The following is a 21,506-nucleotide window of genomic DNA, read 5'->3' on the forward strand; positions in this document are numbered from 1 at the left end:
ACCCGACGAAATTAAGGTTTCACCCGACCACCCGACCCGAATGTATGACTTAGAAACCCGACCCGACCTGACTAGAAATAATAAAAAATATATTTTTATTCAATAAAAACAGTGACTTAATTGAAAAAATTATATATATAGGGGTATTATTGTAATTATCCTTAAATATATAAGATAAAATTATATATATTTTTAGGGTCAGGTCGGGTCGGATTTTTTCCACCCTAAACCCGCCCGACCCGAACAATGCATTAAAAAAACCGACCAGAACCAGGTTTTTTTTTTAAATTCGACCCGATCGGGTAGGATCGGATCAGAATCCGTCGAGTTCGGGTTAAGTTGCCATCCCTACTTATATCTCATAACCCGATATATATCCTAGAATCCAGTGTAGCCCAAAACATAATCTCTAACCATTAATTATCAATTAAATTTGAGCCAATATATAATATATACACATTAATAAAATCTAATATTAATTGAAATAGATTAAAACACATCCAAAGAACAGATTCAAAAGAAAATAAAAATGAGACTAAACCCATAATTCCAATCATATTGAATTTGAATGGATAAATTTATAATTTAAATCAACCATTTGACAATAAACGCTCAATTATTCCGCGTGTAATCGTTGGTGTTCGAACCTTTGATATTTATGAACAACATCAATTCATTTAATCAGTGAGGTGAATTAGTTCTTGCCAAAGTATACTTAAAATTAACTATTCAACCGTCAAATCTAAATAATAATTTTTTATCCTACGTGTTTAAGAAATGCAAAAGATGTCAAATGGCAATTATTTACCCTTGAAATGAGAAGACTCTGCTTTTAGGGTTTGATTCACAGAATGTAAGATTATCAGTGAGAATAAAAGATTATCAGGAAATAGGATTACTGAGAATGTTGTATTTTGTGTTTGGTTGGTTTAGTAGGAATGTAAGATTACCGTGTTTGGTTAAAGGAATAAAATATTATTATAATGTATATTTAACCAAATTATGTTTATTATATATTTGTATAATATTATAAGTTAGAAAATATTTATATATTTTCTTTAAAAAATTTAAATTCCTAAAAATTTATATAATTTTTTTTACAAAATTAAAAATATAAAAAATGTTTAATAAAAGGGTAAAATTTTATTTTAACCCCTGAACTTCATATAAAATTTTAATTATAGATTTTTTTTTGTAAATCTAAAATAGTTTAAGGATTAATTTGTAATTTAACCTTCGTAGAATTTTTATTATTCAATGACAGAATAAGAATATTTTTGGGAAAAAATTAAGAGTATTTTAAATCTAAAACGCCGGTAATATTATAATACCTAAAGGAAGGGAGGCCAAACCAAACGAGAGAATGTGGATTTCATTCCGTGAAATCCCATGTTTCCCATCCAAACGGCCCTTACAGCTTTTGCAGGCAGAAAGAATGCCAATTATATTCTCACCATGGACATAATAATTATAAATGAATGCAACTTGTAAAATCCGTTTTATTATCTAAATTTTTAATTGTTTTTACTTGTTTTAATACTTAAAATTTTAATTTTTTCAATATCATATTAAATATTTAGTTTTTATTTCATTTTAAATTATTAAAAACTTAACGCATTTATTATCTAAACTATTAATTTTATTCCGTTTTAGTACCTAAATTTTTAATTGTTTTAAAAAAACTTAACTTTAAATTATGAAAGTGTATTAAAATGAAACAAAAACTAAACTTTTGAAAAGATTGAAAGTTTAGGTACTAAAAATGATAAAATTGATAGTTTAGGTACTAAACTCATAATTTATCCCAATAAATTTCAGGGTAAAATATACAAATAGTTTTCCAACTATAGGATATTATTTTGTTGAGTTTTTTAACTATTAAAAGTTATAAAATGATCATTTGACTACTCATATGATCCAATATTATATTATTTTATTAAAATTTTTAAGTTCGTCTGAACTAGACGTTAACATGTTGATTGATATATAATAAAATTATATTTCAATAAAATAATATATTAAGTATTAACTCAATAACATAATATAAACAAATAGTCGATCCACAAAATATAAACGATTATGAGATTATATTTTGTCATATCCTAGTTAACAAGTTAATGTACAACTCAAACAACTGTCAATTTTTTTAATGAAAAAAGATGAATTTAGAACATATGAATAGTCAAGTGACCATTTTGTAACTTTTAGTAGTTGAGGGACTCAACAAAGCAACGTCCTATAATTTATAGATTATTTTATAAATTTTAATAATCAAAGAACTCAACAAAACATAACCCTATAATTAGGGACCATTTATGTATTTTACCGTAAATTTAATTATAATAAAGGAGGGGGAGGGGGAAATCACCCAATGTCAAATTCTAGTCATCTAAAAATCCAGTCTTGGACAGAGGGTTGTTTTCGCAGATTCCTTAAGAAACAACGTGCGAAACTCAACACTGTCTTGCACTCTCTCTCTCTCTTTCCCTCACAATTCATATTGAAAAGAAGCAGATTCTTTGAGGTCTACTCCTTTCTTGCAGTGCTATATTTTCTTATATCTCAATTAGATTTTGCCCATTTCGTGTTTTTTCATTGAAACCCAGTAAGCTTTTTTTTTCATTCAAGCTTGTTTTGTTGTGAATACATTTCTCGGTTTTCATTAAAACCGTCTTTCTTTTCTTTTAGGGGATCTGATTTATGGGGTTTGCTTGTTTTTGTGGTAGTTTTAATGGGTCGGTTCCAGTTTCCCGTCTTTACTTCAAGAATGTTAGTATTATTGATTCCTTTGGAATCCAAGTTTGATTCTTGATGGTTGAATTTGGTTAGTTTTTAATGCCTTTTTCCCTTAATGCATATATATTTTTTGATTCAGATCTGTTTAGTTAATTAAACTATCTAGCTGTCATTTTCATGATTCCCATTGTTTCAATTCAGAGTAAAAAAGAGAGCATTAGTTACATGCTTTTATTGCTTATTCATGGTTGGCAATCAACTGGTTACAACTTTAGTCTGTTAATGTATGTTTCCCTGAGACTTAGACTATTAGGATCTGAACTATTGCTGTAGCTTAAAGCCTTTTGAGCTTTATTGTTGAAGTTAAGTCATTTTGTTGAAGTAGATGAATCGTCTCCGTGGTTGATCTACCTGGCATAAAGTCAAAATGGTTTTCTGAAACCCTAATAACTTGTCTCAACTTAACCTCTATGACCCTTTCCATATAAGAAAAAAAATAGAGATCTTCATATGACGTTCGTTGACCTTGAGAAGGCGTATGATAGCGTACCCCGCGATATGATCTGGAAGACCTTGGAAACGAGACAGATCTCAACTGCTTATATACGGGGGATTCGTGATATGTACTGTAGATCTACTACTTACGTCAGGACTACAGTTGGTGACACCGAGGCATTCCCGGTGGAATTCAGACTCCACCAGGGGTCGGCTCTTAACCCTTACATCTTCGTCTTGATTATGGACGACATCTATTGTGCGATACCAGACGGTATTCCATGGTGTATGCTTTTCACTGACGATATTGTCCTAGTTGCTGAAACAAAAAATTAGCTGAATAGTAGACTGATTATCTGGAAGACTGTTTTGGAAGAAAAAAGTCTAAGGATCAATATTGAAAAGACAGAGTATTTATGTTCAAACTTCAGTGGGAATCAAAACGATGAAGATGTAGAAATATGCATCGAAAGACACGTTCTCCCCTCAAAGGATTGTTTCAAGTACCTATGGTCTATGATACATAAAGATGGGGGTGTAGATGATGACGTTACACACCGTATAAAGGCGAGATGGCTAAAGTGGAGGGCTGCTACTGGAGTTTTGTGTGACAAGAAGGTGCCTCTAAAACCAAAGGGAAAATTTTATAGAATGACAATTTGACCAGCACTGCTGTATGGATCATAATGTTGGACAATCAAGAAAGAACACGTAAGGAGGATGGAGGCCGCAGAAATGAGAATGCTTCGATGGACATGTGGTAGGACTCTGTGGGACATGACACCAAACTCTGCAATTAGGATGTCATTGGGGGTGGTGCATGTATCCGAAAAGTTGAGGGAGGAAACACTACGGTGGTTTGGGCATGTTCTTAGGCAACAACCGTCGGATGCAGTTAGGAGGATAGAGTCGATTACAGTCGACGGTGCCAGAAGGAGAGGTCGACCAAGGAGGAAGTGGGTAGACTGCTTGAGATCTGATTTGAAGGATTTAACCCTTACCGAGGACATGACCTCTAACAGGAAAGTATGGAGACTTAAGACCCGGGTAGCCGAATAGTGTGGGTCACAGAAATAAGGTGTAGCATCTCTGTCTTCTTTTTAATGTCTTTGTAGTAATTTACATGACTTCTACTTTTTATATGTTTCTGTAATTGGAATTTATGAAGGCTTAGAACTAGGGTAACGGAATAGTGTAACCTTAGTTTAGGTTTTAACCCATTTGACTTTATTCCTTCTCGTAACTTGCTATCGTTTACTACTGTGTATCCTTCTATTCATGTTTCTTCTTTTTAAATTTAGTCTGGACTTACGTTTCTGTCTATATACAGAGATTTTTACGCAGGGATTTATTTGCAGGGATTACTTCCCATTATAGACGCGCATATGTAGACTGCATATGAAGACTGTTCAACTATGTATTTATTTATACATGCATTGTATTTTATATTTATTTTTTTTAATTTTCTGACTGCCGGAGGTCTTCACGGAAGCTGCTCTCAACCTGGCTTTGGGGGCAACCTACTACCCTACCTCCCCCTTACCCCATTGCATATGGGAATAAAGTTTTGTTGTTGTTGTTAAGTCATTTTTGTTGTTGTTGTTGTTAAGTCATTTTGTTGGTTGATTCAAGAGCATTAATCACCTTATGGTTTCTTGCAGTTTTGATCAGTTTTGAAGTGTTTTGTGTTATTCATTCAATTGAATAGAGCCCACCCTGATGGTAGCAACGAAACAGATTTATTTTGAATACGAAATTTGATGCGAGATTGACTAGGATAAGGAGATTTGTGAAGAATCATTTTGCTAAAGAAGGATGAGGGGAAGATCTGATGGAGGCCAAAAGAAGAGATTAATCACCTATGTCGTTGTTGCGGCGATCTTTCTTGGTTTTCTCTATGTATATTATGGATCTATTTTCGGGTCTTCAAGCAATGGTGCTTCAGCTCTAGAATATGGCAGCAAATCCCTGAGAAAGTTTGGATCTTCTTATTTGGGTGGAGATGATGAAGCTGATGGCAAGCAATATGAATCTTCAACAAAAGTTGGACTTGAGGATGGAGAAGATGTTGCGCCTAAAACATTCCCGGTAAGTTGCTTATTGTTGAATCATTCCATATTGATTAGTTCACTTGGCATTTAACTTATCTGCTTGTGACTTTTGTAGGTCTGCGATGATCGACATTCGGAAATGAGTCCATGCTTAGACAGGAATATCATATACCAAATGAGATTAAAGCTTGACTTGTCGGTGATGGAGCACTACGAACGCCATTGCCCCCCTCCCGAAAGAAGATACAATTGCTTGATTCCTCCTCCTCCAGGATACAAGATGCTGATGAAGTGTATATAGTGAATTTGTCATATGTAGCGATGGTCGTTGCATTTATGTGTTATATTGTTGGTCATTGTAATATTTGTCGTATTCCGAAAGTGTTCTAATTCATGTGAAATTACAGATTCCAATTAAGTGGCCTCAAAGCAGAGATGAAGTGTGGAAGGCAAATATTCCCCATACTAACCTTGCACACGAAAAGTCTGACCAGAATTGGATGGTTGTACAAGGTGAAAAGGTAGTTTTTTCCGGGGGGAGGCACCCATTTTCACTATGGAGCTGACAAGTATATTGCTTCAATCGCAAATGTAAGATCGCTGATGCATATTGATTTTTGGTCGGAAGAAAATATTTTGAAACACGTGTGCAATAATCTTGAACACCTATTAAGGAATGATATATTTGTGTTCGCTTCAGTTTTCTGCATCTTTTTTATTGTTCCTTCTTCTACTGATTGGTTTCGTATGTAATGGTTCTTTCTGAACTTCTCAAACCTAGGGAAGAATCAATGACTTTGGTTTCTATGGTTTTGAACTGGCAGATGCTCAACTTTTCGCACAACAATTTAAATAATGAAGGGAGACTTCGTACAGTTCTCGATGTTGGTTGTGGCGTTGCAAGTTTTGGAGCGTATCTTCTTTCTTCTGATATCATAGCAATGTCATTAGCACCCAATGATGTGCATCAAAATCAAATCCAATTCGCCCTGGAAAGAGGAATTCCTGCATATCTTGGTGTTCTAGGGACCAAAAGGCTCCCTTCCCCGTGCAGATCGTTCGAACTTGCTCACTGTTCTTGCTGTAGGATTGATTGGCTTCAAAGGGATGTTATTCTTCTTCTTGAGCTAGACCGGTTACTTAGACCAGGAGGCTATTTTGCCTACTCGTCTCCAGAAGCTTATGCACAAGATGAGGAGGATCTCCGGATATGGACGGAGATGAGCGTCCTTGTGGAACGTATGCGTTGGAGAATAGCTGCAAAGAGGAACCAAACTGTCATTTGGCAAAAGCCTTTAACAAATGATTGTTATATGGACGAGAACCTGGTACAAATCCCCCCCTGTCGTTCCGATAATGATCCAGATGCAGTTTGGGGTGTGCGAATGGAAGCTTGTATCACTCCTTATTCTGATCGTGAGTATATATGTCGTTGTTACTAATATTAAAGTCTTTCCCCCCGCCTTGAGTTGATATCTTCCTCCGTTTTTATTTATTTATTATTATTATTATTATTATCGATTTGGAAGTTGAACTTACCTCTTTCTTCGGAGTTGACGGGTTTAAAAGATTGGAGCTTTCAAATTTATCTTAACTAATTCTTCTCTTTGTTTCTATCAGATGACCAGAAAGCCAAGGGAAGTGGTCTGGCTCCGTGGCCAGCCAGATTGACATCTCCTCCTCCAAGGCTTGCTGATTTTGGTTATTCAAACGAAATGTTTGTAAAGGACACGGTAACGAAGGCAGCATTGTTTCATCCATGCCGTTATTTGTGATTATTTCCTTGTGCTTGTATTGTGATTCATGATACCCTGACCGAGGGTGTGGATGCTAATATAGTTTTTGCAATTCCATAGGAAACTTGGCACCGTCGGGTAGAGAGTTATTGGAATCTCTCGAGTCCTAAGATTGAGGATGATACTTTGAGGAATTTGATGGACATGAAAGCACAAATGGGATCTTTTGCGGCTGCTCTAAAAGACAAGAATGTTTGGGTGATGAATGTCATCCCCGAGGATGGACGGAACACACTTAAGTTGATATACGACAGAGGCCTCATTGGCACTACTCATGACTGGTACGCACAAATTAACCTACGAAATCTGCTTAACGTAGTCCGAAATATTTAACTTATTTATGTGCATTTCCATTCCCTGTTTTGATCATTTTGGCAGGTGTGAAGCCTTTTCCACGTACCCTCGAACCTATGATTTACTTCATGCTTGGACAGTCTTTTCGGATATTGAGAAGAAAGGCTGCAGTGCTGAGGATTTGTTACTCGAGATGGATCGTATCCTCCGCCCCTGTGGTTTCATAATCATTCGGGATAAACAACGAGTGATTGATTCCGTAAGGAAGTATTTATCAGCTTTGCACTGGGAAGCAGTAGCAACAGCCGATTCCAGTTCGGATTCAGAACATGAAGGTGACGAGGCCGTGTTTATCGTCCAAAAGAAATTGTGGCTCACGAGTGAAAGCGTCCGGAACTCCGGGTAGAATATTTCAGCCTCACGATTTCCATGTACTCTCTCCATTTATATCTTCTGCAGTTCCAAAGGTATTAAGAAGCTCTCCCATTACTAATCCATCAAACAAATTCATTTTGTTAATTTTTTTTTACACCTTTTTGCAACTTGTAATGAATTACATGACAAGCCATGAATTGATTACCATTCTGCATAGGCTATTCTTCAAACAAACAAGAAATAGAACTCTACTTTGGTGCCAGTCAAAGATCGACGAAATGTTACGATACATCGACTCTTTATTTTACATGAAGTATCCGTGTCGGATATTGTGGTCGATGCGTATTCGAACATAGGTATAAAGCGTATGAGAAAGAAGCGTATTTGTGTCGAAAACATATCGGATTTTGGATACCCCATTACTAATGGTAAATTGTTGCTTCTGCTGTTTTCTTCTTCTTTGGGGACCAATGGCCGACTGATCTGCTTTTATGTTATTCTTCATTCTTCGCCAAACGTCTACGTCTAAAATTGACCCAAAAGAGGTACTTCTGTTCTTTGTTGTGTGCCCCTCTTGTTTTCTTGCTACTTGGTGGTAGGGATGGGTATGAGACCCGAATTTGACGGTTCCGACCTGATCCGATCGGGTCTGATTTTTTTTAAAAAAAATTGAACTCGAATCGGGTCGGGTTAATTTTTTTTTAATGTGATGTTCGGGTCAGGTTTAAGGTGAAAAATACCCGGCTCGACTCTAAAAAATATATAATTTTACCTTATATATTTAGAAATAATTGTAATAATACCCCTTTATATTTTTTTAATTAAGTCACTGATTTTATTGAATAAAAATAATATTTTTTATTATTATTTTGGGTTAGGTCGGGTCGAATTTTTAAGTTATATATTGGGTCGGGTGGAATCTTGTTCTAGTCGGGTCGAATCTCAGGTGAAAGATTCCTTATTCTCGGATTAGGTCAGGTGGACTAAAAACTCGACCCAACCTAATCTATGCCCATCCTACTTGTGGTAAGCTGTAGAGACATCCAAAGTATTCGGATTGGTATTTAAAAGATGGGTAAACTACACAATTGGTCACTTTCCTTTTATATTTATACATTTTTACTCACAAATTTTAAAAAACTTAAATCTTTTATATTAAAAGATGTACTTTTATTTTAACTCTTGAATTTCATATAAAATAGAGTATTTTGTAATGATCGATCATCATCGTTGATTTTTGTCACCAGTTATTGTTGATGACCATTGGACTTTAAAATTTACAGTTCATTCTCTTTTGCATTCCTGAACATGATTCTCGTATTTGTTTCACCAAAAAAAAACCTAGATCTCGACAAATATGATATAGAACTCCGTAAATTCCTTTAACAATAAATTAAAATAATAAATTTATCATTATATTTAGGGACAACGCAAGATTTTATGTCAAGAGGTGCAGACTTAGGAAGTTATATTAGAAATTTAAAGAGTGTGTAATTACAAAATTTCAAGAGGAGCGAAATTAGATCATTGATAAAAAATATAAATAAAATACTTAATCTATGTAAAAATTTAAAATTTTCAAGAGTGTGATCGCGAAGATTCCGGCTCCATACTATCTCTAATTATATTCCTTTAAAAATAAGAATAACAAAAATCTAAATCCATATTGTAATACTTTTATATTATAATTATAATTATTTGATTTATATAAATCGATAATTTATATATTCTTTGTATTTTTTATTGTTGATTCAATTTCACATTCTTAAATTTTACAATTTTACATCTTTAAATTTTTAATATAATTTTTTTTAAAAAAATTTATACTTTTAACACAAAATTTTAGGTCAATTGTTATACAATTTTTTTATTGGAAAAAATAAATATATTCCTTTAATATTTAAATACAATTATTGTTGATATTGTTAATTTTTTCAGAATTAAAAATTAATGATCAAACTCAGCAGCCTTTATTACGAGCATTATTAATACCAATAATGTAATATATCTAAATTAACAATATAATAAATATATACCTATTTATATTTTAAGTCTTATATTTTACTCATTTAATAATAAATTCATTTTTAAATTAATTTTTTAGTAATAATATTTTGATAATCTAAAATAATTTCAAATTAGTATGAAAAGAAAAGAAAAACAAACAAGTACGTGTGCGGGCGACAACTCGTAATGACATTAGGCAAGGGACACGTGTGAATAACGCGGTTGTGTGTAAGGCTGACATCAAGCTTTGAATTTATTTATGGGTAAATTTGCACTTAGTACCTAAACTACCAAAAAGTTTAATTTTTGTTTCATTTTAATATTCGTTATTAAAAATTCTTTAGACACCAAATCCTTTTTCAAGATAAAGTTTAAACACTTATTTTTGTATTAAGCCTTGAGATAAGATTTTTTAATTCTTATATTGTTTCTCTTTAAGTGCTAAGGATGACAACTTCTTGTCGATCCCTTTCAATATCTCATCTAAGTCCAATTGTGCAAAAAAAAAAAAAATTGAACCTTCACATGCATAATGAAAATCTGATGTTGCAATCTAACAACGAAATTTCATATTCTATCGAAGGCATTATCGTGATCAAATCATATTAGAAAAGTTCAGATACTAATTTGTTATAATGTAACCACGATAAGAAAGAACATAAAATAATCGTGAAATAAATAACACTAAGATTTACATGTAAAATCCATTCGAGGAGAAATCACTAAGTAAAAGAAGATAATTTTCATTAATATATTAATATCGAAGATAGAAAAATACAAAAAATATTGTATAACTTAGATTCTCAACTATTATCCCTACTTATATTTATAAAAATAACTACTTGTTTGAGAAATAATAATAAAAAAATAAATTTTTTTACTATCAATTAACATAAAAAATCAATTTTTACGCTAAACATGTTCATCTTCTTAACTCTAATTAAGAAAAGATGCACCTAACACTTTTTTTTGTCTTCCCGGTCCTGAGACTTTGTCTTGATTAATTCAGACCGATTCGCGTCACACACCTAATTTTGGTGGATAAGTCTCCCAACAAGGATTTTCTACATACATAAAGACTCAAACTCGAGGCCTTACTTAAACGATATCAAATTGCTTACCATTTAAATTAACCCGGGAGCCAACACTTTTACTTGGTGATGCTCTTTTGGCTTATTTTTCATGACAGTCAAAATTAATCACATAACTATTTATTAAAATAACTTTTGTTGGCAAGACTTTATAGGGGCGGTTGTTGTTTTAGGTTGGGTGATAACCTATTTGTTTTTAGGTTTGAAATATTTTTATTATTTTAAAATAAAGTCTAACATTTGAAAGTTCTACGGTACGACATCTTAATATACAGTTAAAATAAAATGTAATCGGTTTTATTATTATTTAAATAATAAAATCGGTAAAAATTACATAAAACATTATTATTTTTATTTAAAATATCAATTTTTTAACATTACCGGTAAAAGTGTCCAATAATAATAAAATCGGTAGAAAAATTAATAAAATCGGTAGCGCTTTACCAATACCGGTAATACTCTTAATAATAATAAAACCGGTAAAAATAATAATGTTTCCGGTTATTTTTTTACCGATTTTATTATTTAAATAGTAACAAAACCAATAATACTTTTTTTAACCGTTTATTAAAGTTGTCGCACGTGAGCCATCTCCTGTGACATATGATTAGGTTTTGCTACGATAATATCCATCTTTACCAAACATTATAAATTTTAGGTAAAAGGTGCTCGAAATTCCTGTATATATATATATATTTTTTTAAAATCAACGTGATTCTCGTATTATTTTTATTGTGGTCCTTCAACTAAAAAAATCTTAATGTGATCATTTGACCAATGTTTCAATCACTGACTAATATTAATGTAAGTCATTCGCAGTTAGGATACTCTAAGTCAACTATAAGTTTTGTAAAAATATCTCTATGATTCATTTCCTCCCCCTTCAACTTTCCTCCCCCTTCAACAACATCACATGCAATCGAAAATTGATTATTTTCATCTCTACTATTAACTACAAACAGTATTCCTTTCGTAACATATATTTAAGAACCATTGATCAATGACAGAAAATATTGATCAAATAACTACATTGAGGATTTTTTAGTTATAAGGCTACATTAAAAGAGATAAATAATCCAAGGACTATAATGATTTTTTTTTTTAAAAATACAGGGCCTATGCGTACAATTTAATTACATATATTTAATTTGGACCACAAGCAAAAAAAATGGTATTACACTTTTTAGGCGTTTACACTTTGCTCATCAACTTTTAGGTAAACTACACGTGGTCCCTTATATTTTATGTCCGTTTGACTTTGATCACCAGTTAAAAAACAGATCGGTTTTGGTCCCTTGTCTTACAAGGAAAATTGCAACAAGAAATCAAATTAGATAAGCAGTATATATAGCAATAAACTCGCTACAAAACCTGTCATATGGCAAACAAGTTGTCCTCAAATGAAATCATTTTCTTAACAGAAGAAACAGAAACCAATCCCGAAAGAACTCGCGAAACATTGACGATAAAACTAGCAAAAAACCGATAACCTAACTTTCACTTCAAGATGCATTCTCCTTTTTAAGCTTAGCAAGCTCTTGCCGGACGACTCCAGCCTTCTGCTCGGGTCAAAGGTTAGAGAAAGCTTTTAGATGTTTGGCAAAATAAATTAGGCATGACAAACGGTATTTCAACAAACTAACCTTGATCTTAGCTAACATAAGCTTGAACCTATCGAAGTCGTTGAGGGATGCCCTTCTCTTCTGGACAATCAACTTTCTACCCCATGAGCTATTCTCCCACTTGTTCTTAACATCTGTGACAATCGCATAAGGCCAAATAGAAAGGAAACGTTACTTTGAGAAACAATGATGTGATAATGTAAGTGTAAATTATCGTCCTTACCGGCCTTCTCCATAGCTTCAATCAATGTCTTCTTCTTAGGAACTCGGGGAATGTCGATCGTGATATCCGTCAATGTGAGTCTCTTGAAGTTCATTTGGCCTCTGACCATATCCGGGGCATCAACAAGAGCCTGCATTGCCGATATAAGCAAAAATAAGCTTTCGCTCATCATGCAATCATTACATTGCTTTAACTAGGCTCATGATTCTATCCTTACGGTACAATCAAGTCGTAACAAAAGTTGCAGATTAACAAATGCAAAGAAAAATGCACACAATAAAAGAAATGCTCGTCTATTCCGTATAGGATTAGACTATGTTCCCCGTCCTTCACCCTCCCCTGAAAAATCTGTTCTGACCCATATATGCCACAAAGTAGACGGGGTTTAGGGTTTATGGATTTAGGGGTTAGGGAGTATGAAATCCAAAGTCTCCGATACTCGATAAAACTTAGCACTGTCAAACGCATACAGATAAACCCTAAATCCAGCATTCTAGTTTGACTAAAGTACCATGACTTAACATAACTAGATTACAATCAACAATGAAAATACAAAAAACCAAATTATAATCGAACTCTTTAGAATCAAAACAACTAAATTCCAATATAAGTTCACAATTCATCCTTGCACCAAATTAAATCCAATCAAAATACCCTAATATGAAAAATCCATTACAAACCCTCAAAACTGTACTCCATTAGATTTTCATATTTTTCCCCTTAATCATACAACTCTACGCTGAACCCATCAGATATTTCATTACTGTAAAACCCACTAAACAGCTAAGAAAAATGATAAGGAAAAATGAAACCGATACTGCATTAAATCTGAAAAAAAGGCATACTCTGTTCTGGTCAACGACATCGACGATGACAACCAACTTGCCGTAGTCTTTACCGTAGTTAACGAGAGCCACTCTTCCGATCTCAACGTACCTCTTGAACGGCTGAAAGATAATAAGAACAAAAAAAAAACAATTAAAACCCATAAATATGAGTGAGAATCATGAATGATATAATCCATTAGGAGATAAAGCAGAAACGCACCATTTTTGCAGTGGGTGTGAAAGTGTTGGAGCTAGAGAGGCGGAGAGGAAACCAATGAAGGTGCGAACAACAGATTTGTGGATTTTATAGGGCATTTATAAGCGTCGGATCTAGGGTTTTCATTTTGTAATTTGGGTGATGATGATCTTAGTGGATTTGGGTTCATCAAGTTTAACCAATCCAAATCTAGCCCATGACGACCCAAATACTTGTTCATGGTCCATCAAGATCTTACCTTTGGGAACCAGTTGATCCTTCCAATTAAAAGAAGCCACGTGTACACGCCGAAACGTGTAGACGTGCAACCGACCAGAGCCCTGTCGTTTCTGCTTTTACTTCAATTCAGTGTCGCTTTCGTCTTCAACAATTCAACTGAATCCAATTCTCCAAGAAAAGATCCCCAGGTTCCTTTTTTGTTCTTTATCTGTATCGAATCAGAACATTATACCAATATTTTAAATCCTTTGTTTCTTATTTAATTCCACGGCATTATCCATTTTTCTCTTGATTTTTCATTTTTAAGAGCAGTAAAGTTCCATGTATTGATCTCCCTATCTTTTTTTGTTGTTGATAGATCTGGTTAAAATCCACACTTTTTTATATGATTAGTGAATTGTGTTTTTGATTATAGAGTATAAAGGTTAGAACTTTAGTGATTTTAAAACATAAAAGTGGCTGCCTTTTTTATTTATTGGATCTTATTGTAGTTAAATTAAATATTGGGAATTTCAATTTTATTTTTGCAGTGAAGGAAAAAAGAAGAAAAAAAGTTGAAAGGTTTCTTTGAGCAATGGAAGGATCAGTTTTCACTCCATCTCTGGAAGGGATGAAGCATATCAAATCTCCAGAAGGGGAAATGCTTGCTAAGCCCTTTCTGGAAGTCTGCAAGATGATTTTGCCAGTTATAGGTTTGTTTTATTGTTGCATTTGGTAATTTTCAAGGGTTTCTGATTATGGGCTAATTTTCATATGTTAAACTTGTTAAATTATTTAACTTTTAGCATCTAATTTGAGTTGATAATCTTTCTTCATTTCTGTTTGTGGAGAAGTTAAGTTTATGGCTGCATTTTTTTTGGATTTGGAAAGGATAGTAAGATTGAAATTATTATGATTGAATGCTAGATTTGGTACGAAAATACCCTTTGACGATAATCGACAAAATGCTTGATAGTTTTAGCTAACAATCTTTTTGTAGGATTGTCTAAGAGATTTCATTTCAAACTAGATCTGATCAGTTTGTGCCTGTGTGTGATGGATAACGAAAGGCAGAAGACTTCGGAGAAGGCCTATGATATGCAGCACATTACCGGCTTTTGCTTGACGGATAGTCGATACAATGTTGATACATTATTTACAGGGAAAACTTAAACTCTCCATTTTGTATTTTTACAGATAAATTTGGATCTGCTATGACTCTTGTAAAGAGTGATGTCGGTGGTAACATATCGGTAAGATGTTTATCTTGATTAACTTTTCAAGTATGCTACCGATTTAATTTCTGAAAACAGATGCATATGGATATGTAGGTGGTCATTGTAATTGTTTAACCTTTTCTGTCCTTTAATCTCAATTCTCGAAGGCTTTTTAACACCATTCTCGACTGTCTAATGAAACAGATATTAGTTTTCCAAGAAATGTTACTTTACAACTCGTAAATTATTGTTTTCAGAGGTTGGAAAAGAAATATGAAACTGATTCCACTAAATACAAATACTTGTACAATATGGTGAAAGAAGAGGTTGAGTGTAAAACCGCAACAGGTTCATCTAGCTGTACCAATGGTCTTCTTTGGTTGACACGGTACATAACATTGCCTGGCAATTGCAGAAATCTCTCTTTCATATGTTCCATTGCCTTCTGTTTAGCGATTTGTAATTTTTACAATTTTGATGATTTTCAGAGCGATGGATTTCCTCGTAGAACTGTTCCGCAACTTGCTTTCACATCCAGATTGGACTATGACTGAATGTTGCACCGACTCCTATGGCAAAACCCTGAAGAAGTTTCATGGCTGGATTGCTAGTTCCAGTTTCACAGTTAATAGTTTGTTCTTGCTTGATTAAGTTTCATTTTTATTGATACATCTCTTTCCCGATAATAGCCTGTCATTTGCAGGCGTTTGATTATAATTGGTACTTAACGTTTGAATTAGGCTTTAATGAACGAGTTATTGGGATTTTCTAGATACTTGAGTATCAAGTCACTTGTCCTACATCACTTAGTGAATTGTTGGATTACAGATTGCAATGAAGCTGGCTCCGGATAGGAAGAAGTTCATGGAAGTGATAGCTGGCTCGGGAGATGTTAACGCTGACATGGAGAAGTTTTGTTCGACTTTCCCTCAATTTCTTGAGGAGAACCACAAATTCCTGGTAAGAATCGTCCTACGAGATAATGTACTATGAATCAAAGTTCATGAGAACATGGTTCTTTTTCGTGTCGAATGTAATTGTATATTTTATTATCGTAACGATTTTGCGCGGTGAGAGTCGACTGACCGAATCATAATCTGTTTATGCAGGCGAATTTCGGTTTGGATGATCTGAAGGCTTGATGATGGAACGAGTTCAATGAGTAGAGGAGAGATGGCTTTTAATTCTTCTCTTATGTTTTAATTTCAAGTACACTGCTTTTGGCTTCAAAACCGTGACCCTTATTTTGATTCTCTTTCAATGAAATAGTGCATTCTACATTCGATTCCTTTGCTATTATACACAATGAAAATTGAGCAAAAGACAATGGAAATTGAGTTTATGCATATCCAAAAGAAGACACACTTAATGTATACATATTGATATTATACACACCTCATGGGATTCTACATTCGATTCCTTCTGCAACTGCACAAAATCGAGCAAATGTTGATCTTACCGTCTTCTTTGAGCATTGATAAAGGGAGTGGTACTGAGATGAGGCGATAATTTAGGCGACAAGTCATCACCTTGGTTCGACAAGAGAGTGCTTGTGGCTAGAAGAAGCTTGTTTTCCAGTGGAGTCAATGGTAATGGAGTCAATTGCAGAGGACTCAATGGCAGATGATTTGTTATCTGCAGACCCTTTGCTGGCCTTAAGCAAGCCAGGTAACCGTTGTTGCATATTGGCAGCTTACTGGCTTTAAAAATGGCTTCATTCTCTTTCGGCACGGTTGCTCCGGTCGGATCCTACGCGTTGCCAAAGTACAAGCTAATACTTTTGCAGTTCAGAAACAGTAATATGAATTGAGTTCTAACAATAACTTACCCCAAGCACAATAAAAGCAAAAGCTTGATTATCTACATCGAGATAGATATCGATCAACTTCCGGAGATCCGCGAGCGTTGCATCCTTTGTAACCTTGAGTGTTGTGATGAACTTTCCAGGATTTTCCTTGGATGATTCCCATTTCACATAGACATCAATCTGACCATCAGTGCATTCATCAGCAGGGATTTGGTTTTCCTCGTTCAAGCTTTTCACAACAGAATCATCTGAAGCAACAAAGGACCAGTGAGGATCAATGAATGATTTTGCAGGTGTTCTGGTTTGTTGCGAAAGCTCTCTTTGGTTCCCACAGAGGGTGAAGATGTTTTGGATTCTTAATGGTCTCAAAGTATCGGAATCCAGCTGGTTAGGCATCACCGATTCGAAAGCTTTCTCGTTTGAGCATATCCTCTTTTCCTCTATGATCACCTTCTCCACTTCATCCTCCTCTTCTGTTTCTTCTTCCTCACATACAGTGCTGAGGCCTGGTTTTACTCCAAACCGTGGGGCAATATCGGTTTCGGATTGATTCGCAGCATGAATATATGGTTCGGGATCATTCATGTCGAGTTCCATCGACATTACCATCCCTGGAACCTCATCACCATAAATCCCAATCAGCCTTTTGGCAAAGCTGCTTCCATCCAACTCGTTTGATGATTCATTCTCCTCATTGCCATCCCTTGAACTGCGTAGCTCGATTTCGATTTCTTGCAACCGTTTTCTTAGCATCTCGACTTCTTCTTGCTGTTGCAGGATTCTTTCCTCCATCCTTCTCCTTTCCATCTCAACGAATTCCTCAGCCATTCGTTTGCATTCATCTAGTTTCCTCTCCAACTCGAGTTTTAACATCTGTGTTCGCTCGTTTACCTTCAAGTTGATTTCGTTTTCGGTCACACCCGAACCCTTCACTTCCAGAAGGGACCGTAGTGCCGCCACTTCTTGTTCCTTCTTTTCGAGTGCTTTGCGTGCCTCGTCTTTCTCTCTTTCCCTCTGCTTGCTCTCCATTTGTAGTTTGTTTATGAACTGGTCCATTGCTGCAAGCCTAGACCCTAAATTAACGGCTGATGAATCTTCATTTTTGTCATTCAATGGTGTATGAGGACCCCTTACAATACACTTTGCTTTTGCTCCATATTCAAGGGTGCAAATTGTCTTATGTATCTCTTTAGGATCTGGACTTGCACAAATTATCATCAAAATCTTTGACTGATCATCCTCAAATGAATCCTGGGGAGAAAAAAATACTTCGTGAACCTATGTTACTTGGACTCGAGAGTGTCGGATGCCAAAATGACCATGAATGACAACAATGGGAATGGAACTTTACCTGAAGCAGCATTGTCAACTTACTATCTCTGAAAGGCACATGAGAGTCTCCATTAGCAATGGATTCAACTACTCTTTTCAGTGCTATGTTTCCCTGGTTGATCTTTGCAGTCTGCAATTTTTCAGTAAATCGACAGTAAATCACGCCAAGTTAAACCATTTGAACTTGTTTTGTCACACACTCGAATTATATTTACCTGCATTTTTGCCTCGAATCCAGCTTGACCTGCCTGATCAATATTTTCAGAACCTGCCATGTCCACAAGCATAAGCCTTCCTCCAACTGTTGGAACATCAAGAATTATCTGTGAACATTGAAACAAAATGTTAAATTTTTTTATTTTGATCATCAAACAAAAAAGATGTTAGAAAAATTGATATACCATGCAGTGACTTCTAGAGCTCCTCTCATTGCATAGAGTACTTTTGACAATTCTTCTCTTCTCTACTTTCTGAATCTCTTTTGAAATCTTTCCAGCTTCACTTCCTGATATGAAAGTAGCATTCTTTGCTTTCTTCCCCATTACTTCTAGTTTCACCTGCAAAATGTTCATTGGACAAAGCACACAATAAGAGTAAGATACCGATTCAAAGAAGACGATATTGGGATATCGAAAGACCGAGACACCGGTACGGCAGGAAAGAGAAACTAACAAAAATTGACCCTGCCAAGTCTCATGCCTGTTATCACAGATAGGCTGAGAGACAATTGATGACATAAATTAAGTTTAGCACATAGCATCCCAATGACAAATTCTGAGTATAAGCACAATCAAATCCTATATTTGAACTGAAAAATGTACATCAAATCACAAATTGGAAACACGTGAAGTTCAGCCATCAAGAAGAGACTTCAAAATGAAGATTACCTTAGATCCATTGCCTTTAGGCCATCCAATTCCAAAACCACCTCCACCATTACTGGACAAAAGATCATAAATTTCCTCATTATAAATCTCCAAAACAGTAACTTGAACAAAAGTCCCAATGCCCAATCTTTCCCCTCCACTGTCATCTTCCCAAGATCTCCCAGTATATCCTTCAACGACCTATAAACAATCCCAGGCTGCTTCGAACACCCAAACATCGTGTGACTCTTCCCTGCAGCAGTAGGCCCATACATCATAATCGTACACTTAGCTCCGGTTTTCACCCCATCTATCCTCGACTGAACAAACTTCTTGTAAAAAGTATCAAGATCCTCTTCCTCTGAGGAAGAAATCCCATCCAGGCTAAAATCCCGGTACCCGATATCGGCCCGGACACGGAGAGTCTTGTTATCGGGGTTTATGTGGAGATATGAGATCGGGTTTTTGTCACTTTGCTCGCCTGGTTGGTTCCGTATTCTTCCGATGACTTCCACCGGGTGTTCCCCCGATGGGTGGTTTGCTTCAACCGCCGGGTTGTTGTTGTTTCTCGTCGAATTGAAATTCAAACGATGCTTGGATTGAGGTGTTCTGATTTGGGTTTGGGTTTGTTTGGAAGTAGAAGATGGCGTTGGAGCCATTGTTGTTTTCTGGGTTTACTGTGTTTTTCTAGTTCGTCAAGATGAAGAAGAAGAAAGAAATTAAATTTCAAATAAAAGAAATGATTGTTCTTGAATGCAAAAGAAAATGGAAGGGTTTTGAGTGGCAGTTTCGAAATTAAAAGTATAAAAATAGCCGTTGGCTGTGTAACGGCTCTTTTCCTTTGAAGAAATGGAGTTTAAAATCCGCGACCGTTGATAAGTTGATAGCGTTGATGGTATGATGGGTCTTTTCATTTTGAATCTCTTTTAGTTTCGATCGATTTCTTAACTATCAATTTTTTTAACGAAAAAGAATTTGTTTGAAACATAATTAATGAATAATCAGGTAAATATTTTGTAATTTTTAATAATTGAGGGACTCAACAAAATAACATTCTATAGTTAGGGGATTATTTTATAATTTTTAATAATCGAGGGACTCAACAAAATAACATTCTATAGTTAGGGGATTGTTTTATAACTTTTAATAATTGAGGGACTCAATAAAGTAATATCCTATAATTGAAGGACCATTTTTATACTTTACCCTTTGTTTTTTATAAAAGACAAATTCATAAATTAATTGCTAATGACATGGGCAACTAATGCATTTGAGATACAAAAAAAATTCTACATTACGACACCCTTAATATATAATTTAAAAAATGTGTTATCAATTTTATTATTATTTAAATAATAAAATCGGTAAAAATTTATTTAAAATATTATTATTTCTACCTAAAACATCAATGTGTTTTAACATTTCCGGTAAAGTGTCATAAAATAACAAAACCGATAGAAAAAATAACAAAATCGGTAGAAATAATAATGTTTTTGATAATTTTTTACCGATTTTATTATTTAAATAATAATAAAATCAATAATATCTTTTTTTAACTGTATATTAAGATTGATGCACATGATCTTTTTCCGAAATATAATCCGGAGCTAAAATAAATTGAGCTAAGGCGTGAGCGGCCAAGTTTGCAGATCGACGAATCTCATGTACTCGAAAGCCAATACAAGTATTAAGTAATTGGTGCACTTTCGCTAGATGAAAACCAATTATGGGCATATCAAATTAAGAGGAGATCAATTCATTAAATATTTAAATAAAATATGTTAGTGTTTGAACTATATGGGGTTGTTTGGTTACTTCAAAATGGTTAAACGCTGAATGATTCAAATGCTGAACGATTCAAAGGTTCTATATGAATTAACTCTGAATGTGACATACTGTTTGATAATGGTTTTGAATTATTCAAAATGTTCCTTGGTGCTGAATCATTTAGCACAATCTTCATTCAGAGATCAAAAATAAACATCAACGCTGAATGATTTCATTAAGAGATAAACAAACAACCCCAAGTATATTAAAAAAATTGAAAGAAAAATTAAAATAACTGGACCAAAAGAAAAAAACATTCAGAAAGTTTATAACATTTTTTTTCATGAAAATTTTGTATTTATTAGTAAATTTAAATCTTTGATTTTTTCCCTTTTCAGTTGTAACATTAGATGAGTTAATTTAAGGTTGTCAGTGATCTTTTTGATTTGATTGTAGTTTCTGTTTAAACCATAGATAACAAATTAAAAAGTATAAGGACAAAAAATATTATCAATAACGATAGTTGGGTGGAGGTCGACAACTACAAATGATGATGGTGATCGTCAGACTATGACATAAACATCT

At 34.4% G+C, this 21,506-nt stretch overlaps 3 protein-coding genes and 1 pseudogene across 3 annotated transcripts; 2 read left to right on the forward strand and 2 right to left on the reverse strand.

Moving 5' to 3' along the window:
• The first annotated feature begins 4,892 nt into the window (after positions 1-4,892).
• Positions 4,893-7,869, forward strand: LOC120201199 (annotated as a pseudogene).
• A 4,306-nt stretch (positions 7,870-12,175) lies between these two features.
• Positions 12,176-13,838, reverse strand: LOC120201201 (60S ribosomal protein L14-2-like). Its single transcript, XM_039201857.1, has 5 exons — positions 13,738-13,838; positions 13,536-13,637; positions 12,691-12,820; positions 12,489-12,601; positions 12,176-12,404 (listed from the first exon to the last, which is right to left on the reverse strand). Exons 1-5 carry the CDS (start codon positions 13,738-13,740, stop codon positions 12,348-12,350), a joined length of 405 nt encoding a protein of 134 aa, XP_039057788.1. The 5' UTR covers positions 13,741-13,838; the 3' UTR covers positions 12,176-12,347.
• A 670-nt stretch (positions 13,839-14,508) lies between these two features.
• Positions 14,509-16,429, forward strand: LOC120201200 (glycolipid transfer protein 1-like). Its single transcript, XM_039201856.1, has 6 exons — positions 14,509-14,645; positions 15,130-15,185; positions 15,407-15,537; positions 15,638-15,773; positions 15,978-16,109; positions 16,259-16,429. The coding sequence occupies exons 1-6, from the start codon at positions 14,528-14,530 to the stop codon at positions 16,289-16,291; spliced, it is 606 nt and encodes a 201-aa protein (XP_039057787.1). The 5' UTR covers positions 14,509-14,527; the 3' UTR covers positions 16,292-16,429.
• Positions 16,430-16,445: 16 nt separating this feature from the next.
• LOC120201198 (kinesin-like protein KIN-10A) lies at positions 16,446-19,900 on the reverse strand. Its single transcript, XM_039201855.1, is given in 7 exon segments — positions 16,446-16,898; positions 16,978-18,207; positions 18,308-18,418; positions 18,504-18,611; positions 18,690-18,845; positions 19,176-19,325; positions 19,328-19,900. Coding segments are annotated over 7 exon segments (2,535 nt in total). The 5' UTR covers positions 19,814-19,900; the 3' UTR covers positions 16,446-16,604.
• Between the last annotated feature and the right edge of the window lie 1,606 nt (positions 19,901-21,506).

Source organism: Hibiscus syriacus, unplaced genomic scaffold (genome assembly GCF_006381635.1).
Source record: "Hibiscus syriacus cultivar Baekdansim isolate YM2019G1 unplaced genomic scaffold, ASM638163v2 tig00007043_pilon, whole genome shotgun sequence".
In the NCBI taxonomy this organism is placed as follows: Eukaryota; Viridiplantae; Streptophyta; class Magnoliopsida; order Malvales; family Malvaceae; genus Hibiscus; species Hibiscus syriacus.

Coding starts and splice junctions, on each gene's coding strand:
- LOC120201201 (XM_039201857.1), bottom strand. Junction 12,821..13,535: donor ATGTCGTTGACCAGAACAGA/GTATGCCTTTTT, acceptor TCGGCAATGCAG/GCTCTTGTTGATGCCCCGGA. Junction 12,405..12,488: donor TTATGTTAGCTAAGATCAAG/GTTAGTTTGTTG, acceptor TGACCCGAGCAG/AAGGCTGGAGTCGTCCGGCA.
- LOC120201200 (XM_039201856.1), top strand. CDS start 14,528: ATGGAAGGATCAGTTTTCACTCCATCTCTGGAAGGGATGAAGCATATC. Junction 15,538..15,637: donor GGTCTTCTTTGGTTGACACG/GTACATAACATT, acceptor GATGATTTTCAG/AGCGATGGATTTCCTCGTAG. Junction 15,774..15,977: donor TTGCTAGTTCCAGTTTCACA/GTTAATAGTTTG, acceptor GTTGGATTACAG/ATTGCAATGAAGCTGGCTCC.